This window comes from Coregonus lavaretus, assembly GCF_964263955.1.
Source record: "Coregonus lavaretus genome assembly, chromosome: 5".
Lineage (NCBI taxonomy): Eukaryota > Metazoa > Chordata > Actinopteri > Salmoniformes > Salmonidae > Coregonus > Coregonus lavaretus.
The window spans coordinates 11604982-11617726 of NC_139992.1; the positions used below are offsets into that span (position 1 = coordinate 11604982).

At 43.0% G+C, this 12745-nt stretch overlaps 1 protein-coding gene across 1 annotated transcript; it reads left to right on the forward strand.

Annotated features, from left to right (window-relative positions):
* Nucleotides 1-389: 389 nt before the first annotated feature.
* Nucleotides 390-12745, forward strand: LOC311128806 (uncharacterized protein C2orf80-like; the record flags this gene model as incomplete). The annotated part of the gene is made up of 9 exons (XM_084161039.1): nt 390-430; nt 568-649; nt 2150-2232; nt 2529-2619; nt 3131-3208; nt 3999-4086; nt 4280-4416; nt 4764-4770; nt 12522-12745. The coding sequence occupies 9 exons, from the start codon at nt 390-392 to the stop codon at nt 12743-12745; spliced, it is 831 nt and encodes a 276-aa protein (XP_084017165.1).

Sequence of the window (12745 nt, forward strand, 5' to 3'; positions counted from 1 at the left end):
AGAGAGGTGTCGGGTTCAAGCGAGAGGTGTCGGGCCCTGCAGCATGCATTATGTTTTACTGTAGTAAATTAACCGCAGTTGAGGTCATTAAGCAAATAGACCTGCACTATCATGCTATATCATTACCTGTTAATTTCTCTCCAAACCCATCCTTTATCTAGAATGCAACTTCCTCCTTTTTCCTACCCTGGTCCCAAAGATCTGTTTGTGTTGTCGTGCCAACTCCTATGGTCATTGCAACACAAGATGGCACAAACAGATCTGGGACCAGGCTACCCTTTTCTATTGAGCACTTCTACATTATATTTCCAAACCTAGTTTTTTGGAGGCTACTAGACCACCAAGGAAGTATCCCTCTGCATGTGCATGATTAGTGCTACCTCAGAGAAATGGAGACAAGGCGACTGAGAAGAGACATGAAGGCCCTTCTGTGAGTTGCTTTCTGTGGATGATGCAATTATATATTTAGAGCAATGACATAGTGTGGGAAGAGGAAATCCAGATTAAATGGCATTTTTTTGTTGATGATTTCCTTAGGAGCCTAAGAGAGTTTTATGTTTTGAACAGGGGAGATTTCATTGGTCAGAAACTGAGAGAGAATGGCTTTGACCCCAAGGGGAAGGGATCCACTACCATGCTGGATGACCTGGTAGGAGTCTCAACACATTGTTCTGGAGTGTACCATCCCACACCAGTGGCTAAAGATGCCCTCTCCAACATTTGTATAATTCAGCCAGTAATTTGAAAGTGGTCCTTATGAGGCAAAAGTGGTCCCCATTAATTGTTTTGCAATTCATATGATATGTTACTAATTTGTTGTACTTAAGCTCCTGGAGTGCTGCACAGGGTTCGCATAAGGTGCTTAAAGTAATTGAATTTGGCACTCTAATATTCAAGTACTGGAATACCTTGAAAATCTGACATTTTCTCAAGTTGGTACTTGAAAAGTACTTTAATTAAAATGAGATGAGAACAGATAATGATCAAATATGTTTATGAAAAATGTTAGAAAAATGTATTGGTCTTGCAGATTAATTTCCAAGCAGAAAACCGAGTTTAATTTCTTCTTGTGTTTCGCGCTGTGGTTTCCAGGCTAGCTCGCTTATTCCACCCACACTGCCAGGCAGGTACAGAACTGACTGATTAGGCGTCGCCAAACATCACATCGATAGCTAAAATGCCGGGCAAATGTATATTCCATCCTGCCTTTTGTGCTTTTGGAACATTTCTTGGATCTTGAAACATGGGACCAACACTTTACATGTTGCGTTTTATATTTTTGTTCAGTATAGTTTACCCACCTTTTCACCACTACATCACTGGACCCAACCAAACCACACTGTGTAAGGTGCAAAAAATGTGTCCGACTTTGACATTGCGAGCATGGGTGAATCGGCCATGAAGAGCCGCATGAAGGGGGAAATACACAAAACTGCGTCCTGTGCTGGTGCCAGTTCTACATTCTGACTTTTTCTCTGCAACAACCTCCTGAAATCCCCCTGTTCATGGGGTGGCCGCGATATTCCGCTTTATCAAGAGGCAGCCGTGCTCTTGCGGTTCTGGAGGCCGTGCACGTGCGGTTTTCCTCAATCATCCCACCCACCCTTCCACCGACCGGCGACACTAAAGCTGCCAGTCGGAAGCGAGACGTTTTTTTGTAGTTATTAAGTAGTAGATTCCTCAAATGTCCAATAAAAACAGTAATTAAGCTGGAATTGTGTAGTAATGTGAATAGGAAATGTGTGTTCACCAGTAGGCATGTCCCAAAACTCTGCTCATCACTACTCAAATTACAACATAATCAGTACTGATTTACCACTCATGTATGTAACAGCGTATTATTGAGGAGAACTTGTCAGCTAGTTAGTTTTTTTTCTTCTATGAGGTTGTGGCGATATACTGCCATCTGGTGGCGACTACAAACAATTGCATAATATGAACTGTTACAAAATGATGGTCCTTGAAAATAAATATTAGTGCTTGAAAAAGTACTTGAAAGTCTTTGAATTTGACTTGCCACTGTCTGAACGAACCCTGAGTTCATCTTTAATTTGGGATGTTGTATACAGTTAAACTGTCCGCTGGTAGTGTTTCTATGATTATTTCAACATTGTTAGGAACCCTGTACTTTGTGTCTGTGTGCTTCCAGGCTCAATATGACTTGGCCATAAGTGTTGCTCTTTGGTGGCTGGAGAAAAAGGAGGGGCATGATGTGATGGACAGAGACATCGTGTAAGTACATTGATGAAACAATGACTTCTAAACACAATAACACTTAATTATGTTATAACTGTCATGTCTTGCATCTTGTCTTGAGTAACCTTGTCTGAGACCTTGTGTAAATGGAGCTGGTTCTGTGAACCACACCCGGGTTGAGTAACCTTGTCTGAGACCTGAAGAGTTCTGCTAACTTCCTTACCTAATATCTTGGCCTAGCTTGCCAGGTTACTGTAAATCATTTTATGACAACTGATGATATAAAAAGGGTTTTATAAATAAAAACATGATTGACTTTGTTGTTCCTGTAGTGGAGTGGGCAGCCCAGGGTATAATGACCAGTACCCCAACCTCCTGGAAAGAGAAGCCATAATCCTCTCTTCCTTCGCTGGGATGATCTTGGTGAGTAGCCTGGGAACTGAGGAATACAGTATGCCAGGGGTTGGGAGTCTAGCACGGCTTAGTCTGTAGTGTCAACGACCCTTAGACCTCTCCCTTGTTACTTAAAGTACGAATTTACCAGTCTCCAAAGAGGCGTTTGGCAGAGTTGGGGAGTCTACTACCACGGCTCAGTCCATCGTGTCAATGACCCTTAAAGTGGTTCTGGGGCTGTTGGAACTGAATCTGATGGTTGTCTATTGTATTTAATATGAGCTTTAGGTTAACCTCCTTCCTCGTAACTACACAATGAATCACCAGTCTCCATACCCTTGCTCCTCTGTGGCTAAACTTGGACTTAAGTCAGGTGCAACAGTATGTACTGTATATTTCAAACTGGGCAGCATTACCTAGTCCATGACCTTTCCCCTGGGTTGACCATGTAACTGGCCCTTTATGACTACTGTGATTTAACTGTTACTAACTATATTCCCCCTCTGCTCTAACCTCTGCTCTGCTGTCCTCTCTGCTCCAGAATAGCTTGCCTGTAGAAGAGATTCTAGCCCTCTACAGCACCAAACCATCTGCCGCTTACCTCCACCTGCATTCCAAGGTAGACTGAGTTAAGAATGCTGCACATTTCTCTCTCCACTCCCTAGTGTTAGAATAGCATTCTCCTAGTATAACCTACTCCTAGTATGGCCTACTCCTAGTATGGCCTACTCCTAGTATGGCCTACTCCTAGTATGGTGTACTCCTAGTATAACCTACTCCTAGTATGGTCCACTCCTAGAATAGCCTACTCCTAGTATGGCCTACTCCTAGTATGGCCTACTCCTAGTATGGCCTACTCCTAGTATAACCTAATCCTAGTATGGTCTACTCCTAGTATGGCCTACTCCTAGTATGGTCTACTCCTAGTATGGTCTACTCCTAGTATAACCTACTCCTAGTATAACCTACTCCTAGTATGGCCTACTCTTAGTATGTTCTACTCCTAGTATGGTCTACTCCTAGAATAGCCTACTCCTAGTATGGTCTACTCCTAGTATGGCCTACTCCTAGTATGGCCTACTCCTAGTATGGCCTACTCCTACAGCCTAGACATGTAGCCTATCCTACAGCCTAGACATGTAGCCTAATCCTACAGCCTAGACATATCCCTGTGGGAACGGAGTATAAGGGGTGTAATATATAATTCATGATGTGTTGACTGTACATGTAGTTAGTAGGCCATCAGCCTCAGTGCAGTGTTATCTGGTCTATAATGATCTGTGCTGCAGTGGTGTCATGCAGTGCTACTCTGTATGTACATACTGCATGAATCACTGAATTATAAGATATGAATCAGCTATCAGATAGATTTTTCTAGTAAGGCTTTAAGACTTTGTCTGTTCCCACAGAGTGCTATCGTTCATCCCTTCACCTTGTCCTACGACCCGTTTGCAATGCTGGGCTCGTTGAAGGCCGTGGACCACTCCAGGAAGCATAGTATGTCTGTGTGCGTGTGTGCATGTGTATCGTACACTACTATTCGTTAACACATCTCAACTATGCCAGTCTCCCTCTACCTCTCTCACGTGAGGCTGTCCATTCCTTACTTGTGTTTACAGTAGGCTATAGAACACGTTATGTAAGAACCCGCACCCTGACCTGTACCTCCTCTTTGATTGTTCTCCTTCAGCCCAGAAGTTGAAGTGGTGGCTGTCTGTGCAGGGTAAAGGAGGTGCTGCCTCTGCTGTATGGAGGGCCTTGGTGCAGTCCTCCTCCTCCTCCTCCTCCTCCTCCTCCTCCTCATCCACGTCTAACGCCTTCCTCAGTGTGAGTGGCAATCATAGACAAATATTATATTCACATATTGTTTATATAAATAATTGGTGACAGAAGCATGTACCCATGCATGCCATTTCAGCCCACAAAGGTTATGTTTCACTCTCTCTGGCTCTGAGAAGACTTTACATGTAAAGTATATATATTTTTTAATGGATGCACTCACTAACTGTAAGTCGCTCTGGATAAGAGCGTCTGCTAAATAACTCAAATGTAAATGTAAAGCAGTAGTGAATTTGACTATTTCAGCAAACATTACAACCTTGTGACTCTAATGCCACCTTGTGTTTTGAACTGGAACTCCTGTTTACTGTGCATGTTTTCTGTCCCCTACACAGGTTAGCGGTGAGTCCTTAAAGGAAAAAAACAGAGCATTATGAAGGATCACATTCATCTCTACATGATTAAGGAAAGTCCTATCCTGCATTATACTGTTATTACAGAGTTATTACAGAGTTATTACAGAGTTATTACACTCTGGGTGTTATGCCTGCTACTACTGGGCCTTCACATTCAAGGAACCCTGGCCAATAGTAAAAGTATCAATCCTCCAGTGTGTTATCATATCACTAGTGGTTTCCTCTATATTTGGTTTTACCCGAGGCCATGTCCATCTGTAAGGAATACAATTTACTTAACTGTACAATAAATTATTCACTCTATAACAAATAAATATGTATAGTTTATGTGGAAAGCAGACAAATGTCCTGTGTTAAAGTGCTAATTATGTGAATATGGCGGTATGGAATGGTGGAACAGGTGCCGGGGTATGGACATGAAGCTAGGTGTTACGAACCCCGTGGCTTTAAAAGTCTAGGGTGGATGGAAAAAAGACCCATAACATAACTCATGCGAATTAGAATATTGACCAGGAACAGTGAGAACAAAATACACCGACAACCATATGCTACTGTCAAACACAAAATGTTTATTATAAACACTTTTTATGAGACCTAAATCTCTGTCGATATGCCTCAGGAACAAGCTCATAGGCAGGAAGAACAGTAGCTTTGACCACATCATAATTCAAGCTGTCTTCAAGAGGTAGCGCTGACAGAACCTCTTGGGCTTTACCTGTTAATTTACACTGAAGTAATAGGCACCATACCTCTTTGGGCCATTACAATGCTACTGCTATACGCTGGAAAACACTAAAATAGGAGTCAACCTCTGACTCCCTAAACACAGGTACTAAGGTGATCTGTCTACTAATGTCAAAAGTAGCAGACGACACAGCTGGTGAGGACGGCTCACTAGCAGGCATAGCATGAGCAGAGACTAACCTCGCTGTCTCTGCCTCCAGTTCCATTTTACGCATCTCCAGTTCTTGATCAAGTCTACGTGTCTCCAGTTCTTGATCAAGTCTACGCATCTCCAACTTTTCTCGCCTGATTTGTGCCCTCTCTTCCGTCTCCATTTGGAGCCGTGTCGAGCGGACATCCACCCTGGCATCACTGTCGGACAGTGTGGAGAGTGGGTCAAAACGGGGCAATGTGGCTGGAGCCTCGCCCTCGTCCTCAGACACCGACAGGCTTACAGGAGCAGCAGCCACATCCTCTACAGGAGCTGCAGGCTCAGGCGGCGGTAACTCAAGCTCTCGCTCGTTCAATAATATCTCTAACACCACTTTCCTAACTTCTGCTTTCACTAAAACCCTTGGAATGGGTATAGAAAAGTGGTCAGCCAAAGCCTGTAGATCCAGTCTACGGCAATTATCAAAAACCTCCCACGTAGGGTTTTCCAAAAAGGCATCCAAATCAAAAGTAGCCATCGTAAGCTAGCAACACGAGCCGACGAATACTGAACGAAACCAGCTAGTCACAGCTGCCAAGCTCAACACTGAACCAGACACTAAACCAATTTGCATGAGTGGCATGGGTATCAATGAGAGATCCCGGACGAGCCCCCACGTTATGTTACGAACCCGTGGCTTTAAAAGTCTAGGGTGGATGGAAAAGAGACCCGTAACATAACTCATGCGAATTAGAATATTGACCAGGAACAGTGAGAACAAAATACACCGACAACCATATGCTACCGTCAAACACAAAATGTTTATTATAAACACACGGTAAACGGTTTGGGGAAAAGGGGCTGAGCTGGACGCAAGGAATGAAACAATACAGTCAAAAAACCCTAAACTGATCTTGCCTGCCTCAAGAACCGCTAAGCTTACTGCTAACCATACAAAAATACAGTGGGTGGTCCGCTCAGGTCTAACTAGTGTGTTTAGACAAGGTTTTCCTACGGGTAGTGTATGCCCAATGGCGACTTGCTAAACCCCCCTTTTCCCAGGCACAAACAAACAACATAGGTCCAATATGGACTAGACAGCAAACGAGTGAGTACACAAAAACAAGACACCACAGTATCCATACTCACAAAGAAAAAGAGTCTCTGTCAGAAAACACAACTAGCTTTTAAAACAAGGGGATTTGATATGGTAATGAAAAAACAGAAACAGGTGGTGCAATACAGAGGAGTGTCCACTGATTGGTCCACCTCAGCAATCAGCAGACGAACGGATGTCGGACAGGTGGGACACCCCAACGACCACCAATCAGGAAAACAAGGGACACCTGTGATTAGGGCTGAAGGAGAAGAAAAACAAATACATATACAGGATACCTATATCCGTAACACTAGGGTTAGGGTTAAGCCGGGGTGTGGACATGAAGCTAGGGTGAGGGTTGAGCCGGGGTGTGGACATGAAACTAGTGTTAGGGTTCCCCCACTTTAACCCCTGACTACATGTACCCATCTCTTACCCCCTCTATCACCAGATGGTTAGCCTGACACCTGGCTGCTTTGCCTTTGTGATGACTTCAAACTTTCTGTGTGGTAAACATTAATCCCATTTTGGAAGATCAGTGGATGAAAGTGTACAGTCGTTCTATTTGGATATATGCTTGTTATGATGTCTCTTCATAGTGTTGTGGGAACAAGGTGAAATCTATTAGATAGGTAATTCTTGGTGCCGCAGAGTCTGAATACTAAGGATTCCAGTATGTCAAGGGAGCTTACTGGGGTTTATCTTAGAATGATTGATAGTAATATACTGACTTGGGGTACAAGTTAATAACATCAGAGAGGGGAGTGTCCACTGATGGTTAACAGACGTTGTTGAAGAAACGTGTAAAATGAAGTATATAAACTGAGAGATTTCCTTTGTCCAGTGTGGGGATGACAAGAGGCAAAGCACGCGCCTTTTGTTAGACGAACCCGGTACCGTATCTATTAAATACTTTGTATTAACTCCCCATATAATTGTTTAAGTATATTCTTGCAACCTGAAGTTCTCGATACCAGAGAAACTCATCATAACAATGCTGAACAAAAATATAAATGCAACAATTTCAACAATTTTACTGAGTTACAGTTCATGTAAGGAAATATGTCAATTGAAATACATCACTTAGGCCCTAATCTATGGACTTCACATGACTGGGCAGGGGCGCAGCCATGGTTGGGCCTTGGAGGGCATAGGCCCACCCACTTGGGAGCCAGGCCCAGCCAATCAGAATATGTTTTCCCCCACAAAAGGGCTTTATTACAGACAGAAATACTCCTCAGTTTCATCAGCTGTACAGGTGGCTGGTCTCAGATGATCCCGCAGGTGAAGAAGCCAGATGTGGAGGTCCTGGGCTGGCGTGGTTACACGTGGTCTGCGGTTGTGAGGCCGGTTGGACATACTGCCAAATTCTCTAAAATGACGTTCGAGGTGGCTTAAGGTAGAGAAATGAACATTCAATTCTCTTGCAACAGCTCTGGTGGACAGGTGCACCTATGTAATGATCATGCTTTTTAATCAGCTTCTTGATATGCCACAACTGTCAGATGGATGGATTATCTTGGCAAAGGAGAACTGCTCACTAACAGGGATGGAAACAATTTGTGCACCAAATTTGAGAGAAATAAGCTTTTTGTGCATATGGACAATTTTGGGGATCTTTTATTTCAGCCCATGAAACATGGAACCAACACTTATATGCGTTTGTTCAGTATACAATACCAGTCAAAAGTTTGGACACACCTACTCATTCCAGGGTTTTTCTTTATTTTTACTGTTTTCTACATTGTAGAATAATAGTGAAGATATCAAAACTATGAAATAACACATATGGAATCATGTAGTAACCAACAAAGTGTTCAACAAATCAAAATATATGTTATATTTGAGATTCTTCAAAGTAGCCACTCTTTGCCTTGATGACAGCTTCGCACACTCTTGGCATTCTCTCAACCAGCTTCATGAGGTAGTCACCTGGAATGCATTTCAATTAACAGGTGTGCCTTGTTAAAAGTTAATTTGTGGAATTAATTTCCTTCTTAATGCGTTTGAGCCAATCAGTTGTGTTGTGACAAGGTAGGGTTGGTATACAGAAGATAGCCCTATTTGGTAAAAGACCAAGTCCATATTATGGCAAGAACAGCTCAAATAAGCAAAGAGAAACGACATTCCATCATTACTTTAAGACATGAAGGTCAGTCGCAAAAAAACCATCAAGCACTATGATGAAACTGGCTCTCATGAGGACCGCCACAGGAAAGGAAGACCCAGAGTTACCTCTGCTGCAGAGGGTAAGTTCATTAGAGTTACCAGCCTCAGAAATTGCAGCCCAAATAAATGCTTCACAGAGTTCAAGTAACAGACACATCTCAACATCAACTGTTCAGCGGAGACTGTGTGAATCAGGCCTTCATGGTGAAATTGCTGCAACGAAACCACTACTAAAGGAGACCAATAAGAAGAAGAGACTTACTTGGGCCAAGAAACACAAGCAATGGACATTAGACCGGTGAAAATCTGTCCTTTGGTTTCAACCGCTGTGTCTTTGTGAGACGCAGAGTAGGTGAACGGATGATCTCCGCATGTTTGGTTCCCACCATGAAGCATGGAGGAGGAGGTGTGATGGTGTGGGGGTGCTTTGCTGGTGACACTGTCAGTGATTTATTTAGATTTTAGAATTCAAGGCACACTTAACCAGCATGGCTACCACAGCATTCTGCAGCGATACGCCATCCCATCTGGTTTGCGCTTAGTGGGACTATCATTTGTTTTTCAACAGGACAATGACCCAACACACCTACAGGCTGTGTAAGGGCTATTTGACCAAGAAGGAGAGTGATGGAGTGCTGCATCAGATGACCTGGCCTCCACACTCACCCCAGACCTCAACCCAATTGAGATGGTTTGGAATGAGTTGGACCGCAGAGTGAAGGAAAAGCAGCCAACAAGTGCTCAGCATATGTGGGAACTCCTTCAAGACCGTTGGAAAAGCATTCCAGGTGAAGCTGGTTGAGAGAATGCCAAGAGTGTGCAAAGCTGTCGTCAAGGCAAAGGGTGGCTACTTTGAAATATCTCAAATATAAAATATATTTTGATTTGTTTAACACTTTTTTGGTTACTACATGTGACTGAATAAATGAATATATTGTGAATGTTTCTTGTCTGAAGACAGTGATTCAACACTCTTCCACATAGCTTTAGAGAGGAGGATGGATGGAGGGCTCTGGGTGTTGCTATTGGCTGCCTTTCTCTTTTAGGTGAGTTCACCCAGGGTTCAAGGCCATAGATAGGACCACATACAGTGGGGAAAAAAAGTATTTAGTCAGCCACCAATTGTGCAAGTTCTCCCACTTAAAAATATGAGAGAGGCCTGTAATTTTCATCATAGGTACACGTCAACTATGACAGACAAAATGAGAAAAGAAAATCCAGAAAATCACATTGTAGGATTTTTAATGAATTTATTTGCAAATTATGGTGGAAAATAAGTATTTGGTCAATAACAAAAGTTTCTCAATACTTTGTTATATACCCTTTGTTGGCAATGACACAGGTCAAACGTTTTCTGTAAGTCTTCACAAGGTTTTCACACACTGTTGCTGGTATTTTGGCCCATTCCTCCATGCAGATCTCCTCTAGAGCAGTGATGTTTTGGGGCTGTCGCTGGGCAACACAGACTTTCAACTCCCTCCAAAGATTTTCTATGGGGTTGAGATCTGGAGACTGGCTAGGCCATTCCAGGACCTTGAAATGCTTCTTACGAAGCCACTCCTTCGTTGCCCGGGTGGTGCGTTTGGGATCATTGTCATGCTGAAAGACCCAGCCACGTTTCATCTTCAATGCCCTTGCTGATGGAAGGAGGTTTTCACTCAAAATCTCACGATACATGGCCCCATTCATTCTTTCCTTTACACGGATCAGTCGTCCTGGTCCCTTTGCAGAAAAACAGCCCCAAAGCATGATGTTTCCACCCCCATGCTTCACAGTAGGTATGGTGTTCTTTGGATGCAACTCAGCATTCTTTGTCCTCCAAACACGACGAGTTGAGTTTTTACGAAAAAGTTATATTTTGGTTTCATATGACAATATGACATTCTCCCAATCCTCTTCTGGATCATCCAAATGCACTCTAGCAAACTTCAGACGGGCCTGGACATGTACTGGCTTAAGCAGGGGGACACGTCTGCACTGCAGGATTTGAGTCCCTGGCGGCGTAGTGTGTTACTGATGGTAGGCTTTGTTACTTTGGTCCCAGCTCGCTGCAGGTCATTCACTAGGTCCCCCCGTGTGGTTCTGGGATTTTTGCTCACCGTTCTTGTGATCATTTTGACCCCACGGGGTGAGATCTTGCGTGGAGCCCCAGATCGAGGGAGATTATCAGTGGTCTTGTATGTCTTCCATTTCCTAATAATTGCTCCCACAGTTGATTTCTTCAAACCAAGCTGCTTACCTATTGCAGATTCAGTCTTCCCAGCCTGGTGCAGGTCTACAATTTTGTTTCTGGTGTCCTTTGACAGCTCTTTGGTCTTGGCCATAGTGGAGTTTGGAGTGTGACTGTTTGAGGTTGTGGACAGGTGTCTTTTATACTGATAACAAGTTCAAACAGGTGCCATTAATACAGGTAACGAGTGGAGGACAGAGGAGCCTCTTAAAGAAGAAGTTACCGGTCTGTGAGAGCCAGAAATCTTGCTTGTTTGTAGGTGACCAAATACTTATTTTCCACCATAATTTGAAAATAAATTCATTAGAAATCCTACAATGTGATTTTCTGGATTTTTTTTTCTCAATCTGTCTGTCATAGTTGACGTGTACCTATGATGAAAATTACAGGCCTCTCTCATCTTTTTAAGTGGGAGAACTTGCACAATTGGTGGCTGACTAAATACTTTTTTTCCCCACTGTATGTAAAGCTCAACACTGCCACACAGTGCAACACAGGATCACACAGTAAAAACATGCCACGTTGGCAAAGCTCCCCAATCAGAAAAGGGGGCACTCAGAAAGCACGTAATTTCATGTGATTTATTTTATTTTATTTTATTTGAAGGGATCCAACTACTGTATGTTTATGTAACATAACATACCAAAACATGTTTGGTAATTTCCTGTTAAGAGAACTGTATACTCATCATATTCCTACATTAAATGGCTATCAGATCTATCAATCAACATACAAACCCAACTAAACATGTACAATCGCATTTATCAAATTGTTTTATAAGATTACTTTAAAACTTCAGATGGCTGTGAAGTATTTTGACTATACCAAGAAAGTATAACAAACTTAGTCCAACAATCTCAACTGATTTAAATGCATACATTTGTGATGATTTAAGTACAAAATAACCAATTCAATATGACAGCAAATTACATAATTGAATTAAATTGATTGCTAACATGAGTCTGGTTTAGCAATGGTGATACTTTCTCTGACTGTGGCGTCAGATCATTGATCTTTCCAGTGCCTGCCTGTCAATGCTGCATGTGGCTTTTCTGGGAGCTAGGATGTGAACACAGCCATCACCATGGTTGAACAGGAAAACAGGAGTAGCAAGACTCCTGTATGTCATGTTAGTGCTACATGCTGGCATGACTGATTTAAATAACAACACATTCAGTGGTACCTTTCCCCCTATGGGAATGTATGTAAAGATAAGCCACCTCACTGGCCAACAGCACAGGAAGCCGAGCGAGCAGCTCACCAACCAGCCGCAAATATGATGGGGAAGGTTAGTATTTTAGGGCATTTAATATTTACACAAAACTAAATATACAAACACACATACAAACACATTGTATATTGTAGGCCAGATGATGGAGCTGGACGACGACTGCCCCAACTTTATGGACCATTTCTGTATGTCTGATTTCAACTCCTGCAACGTGATGGATGGCCACTGGCTGATGTACGACCAGGCCAACTATAGAGGACGCCACTACTACCTGAGGCCCAGCCAGTACCGTCGATACAGTGACTGGGGAGGCATTAGCTCCAAGATCGGCTCCATCAGGCGCATCATGGACCTCTAA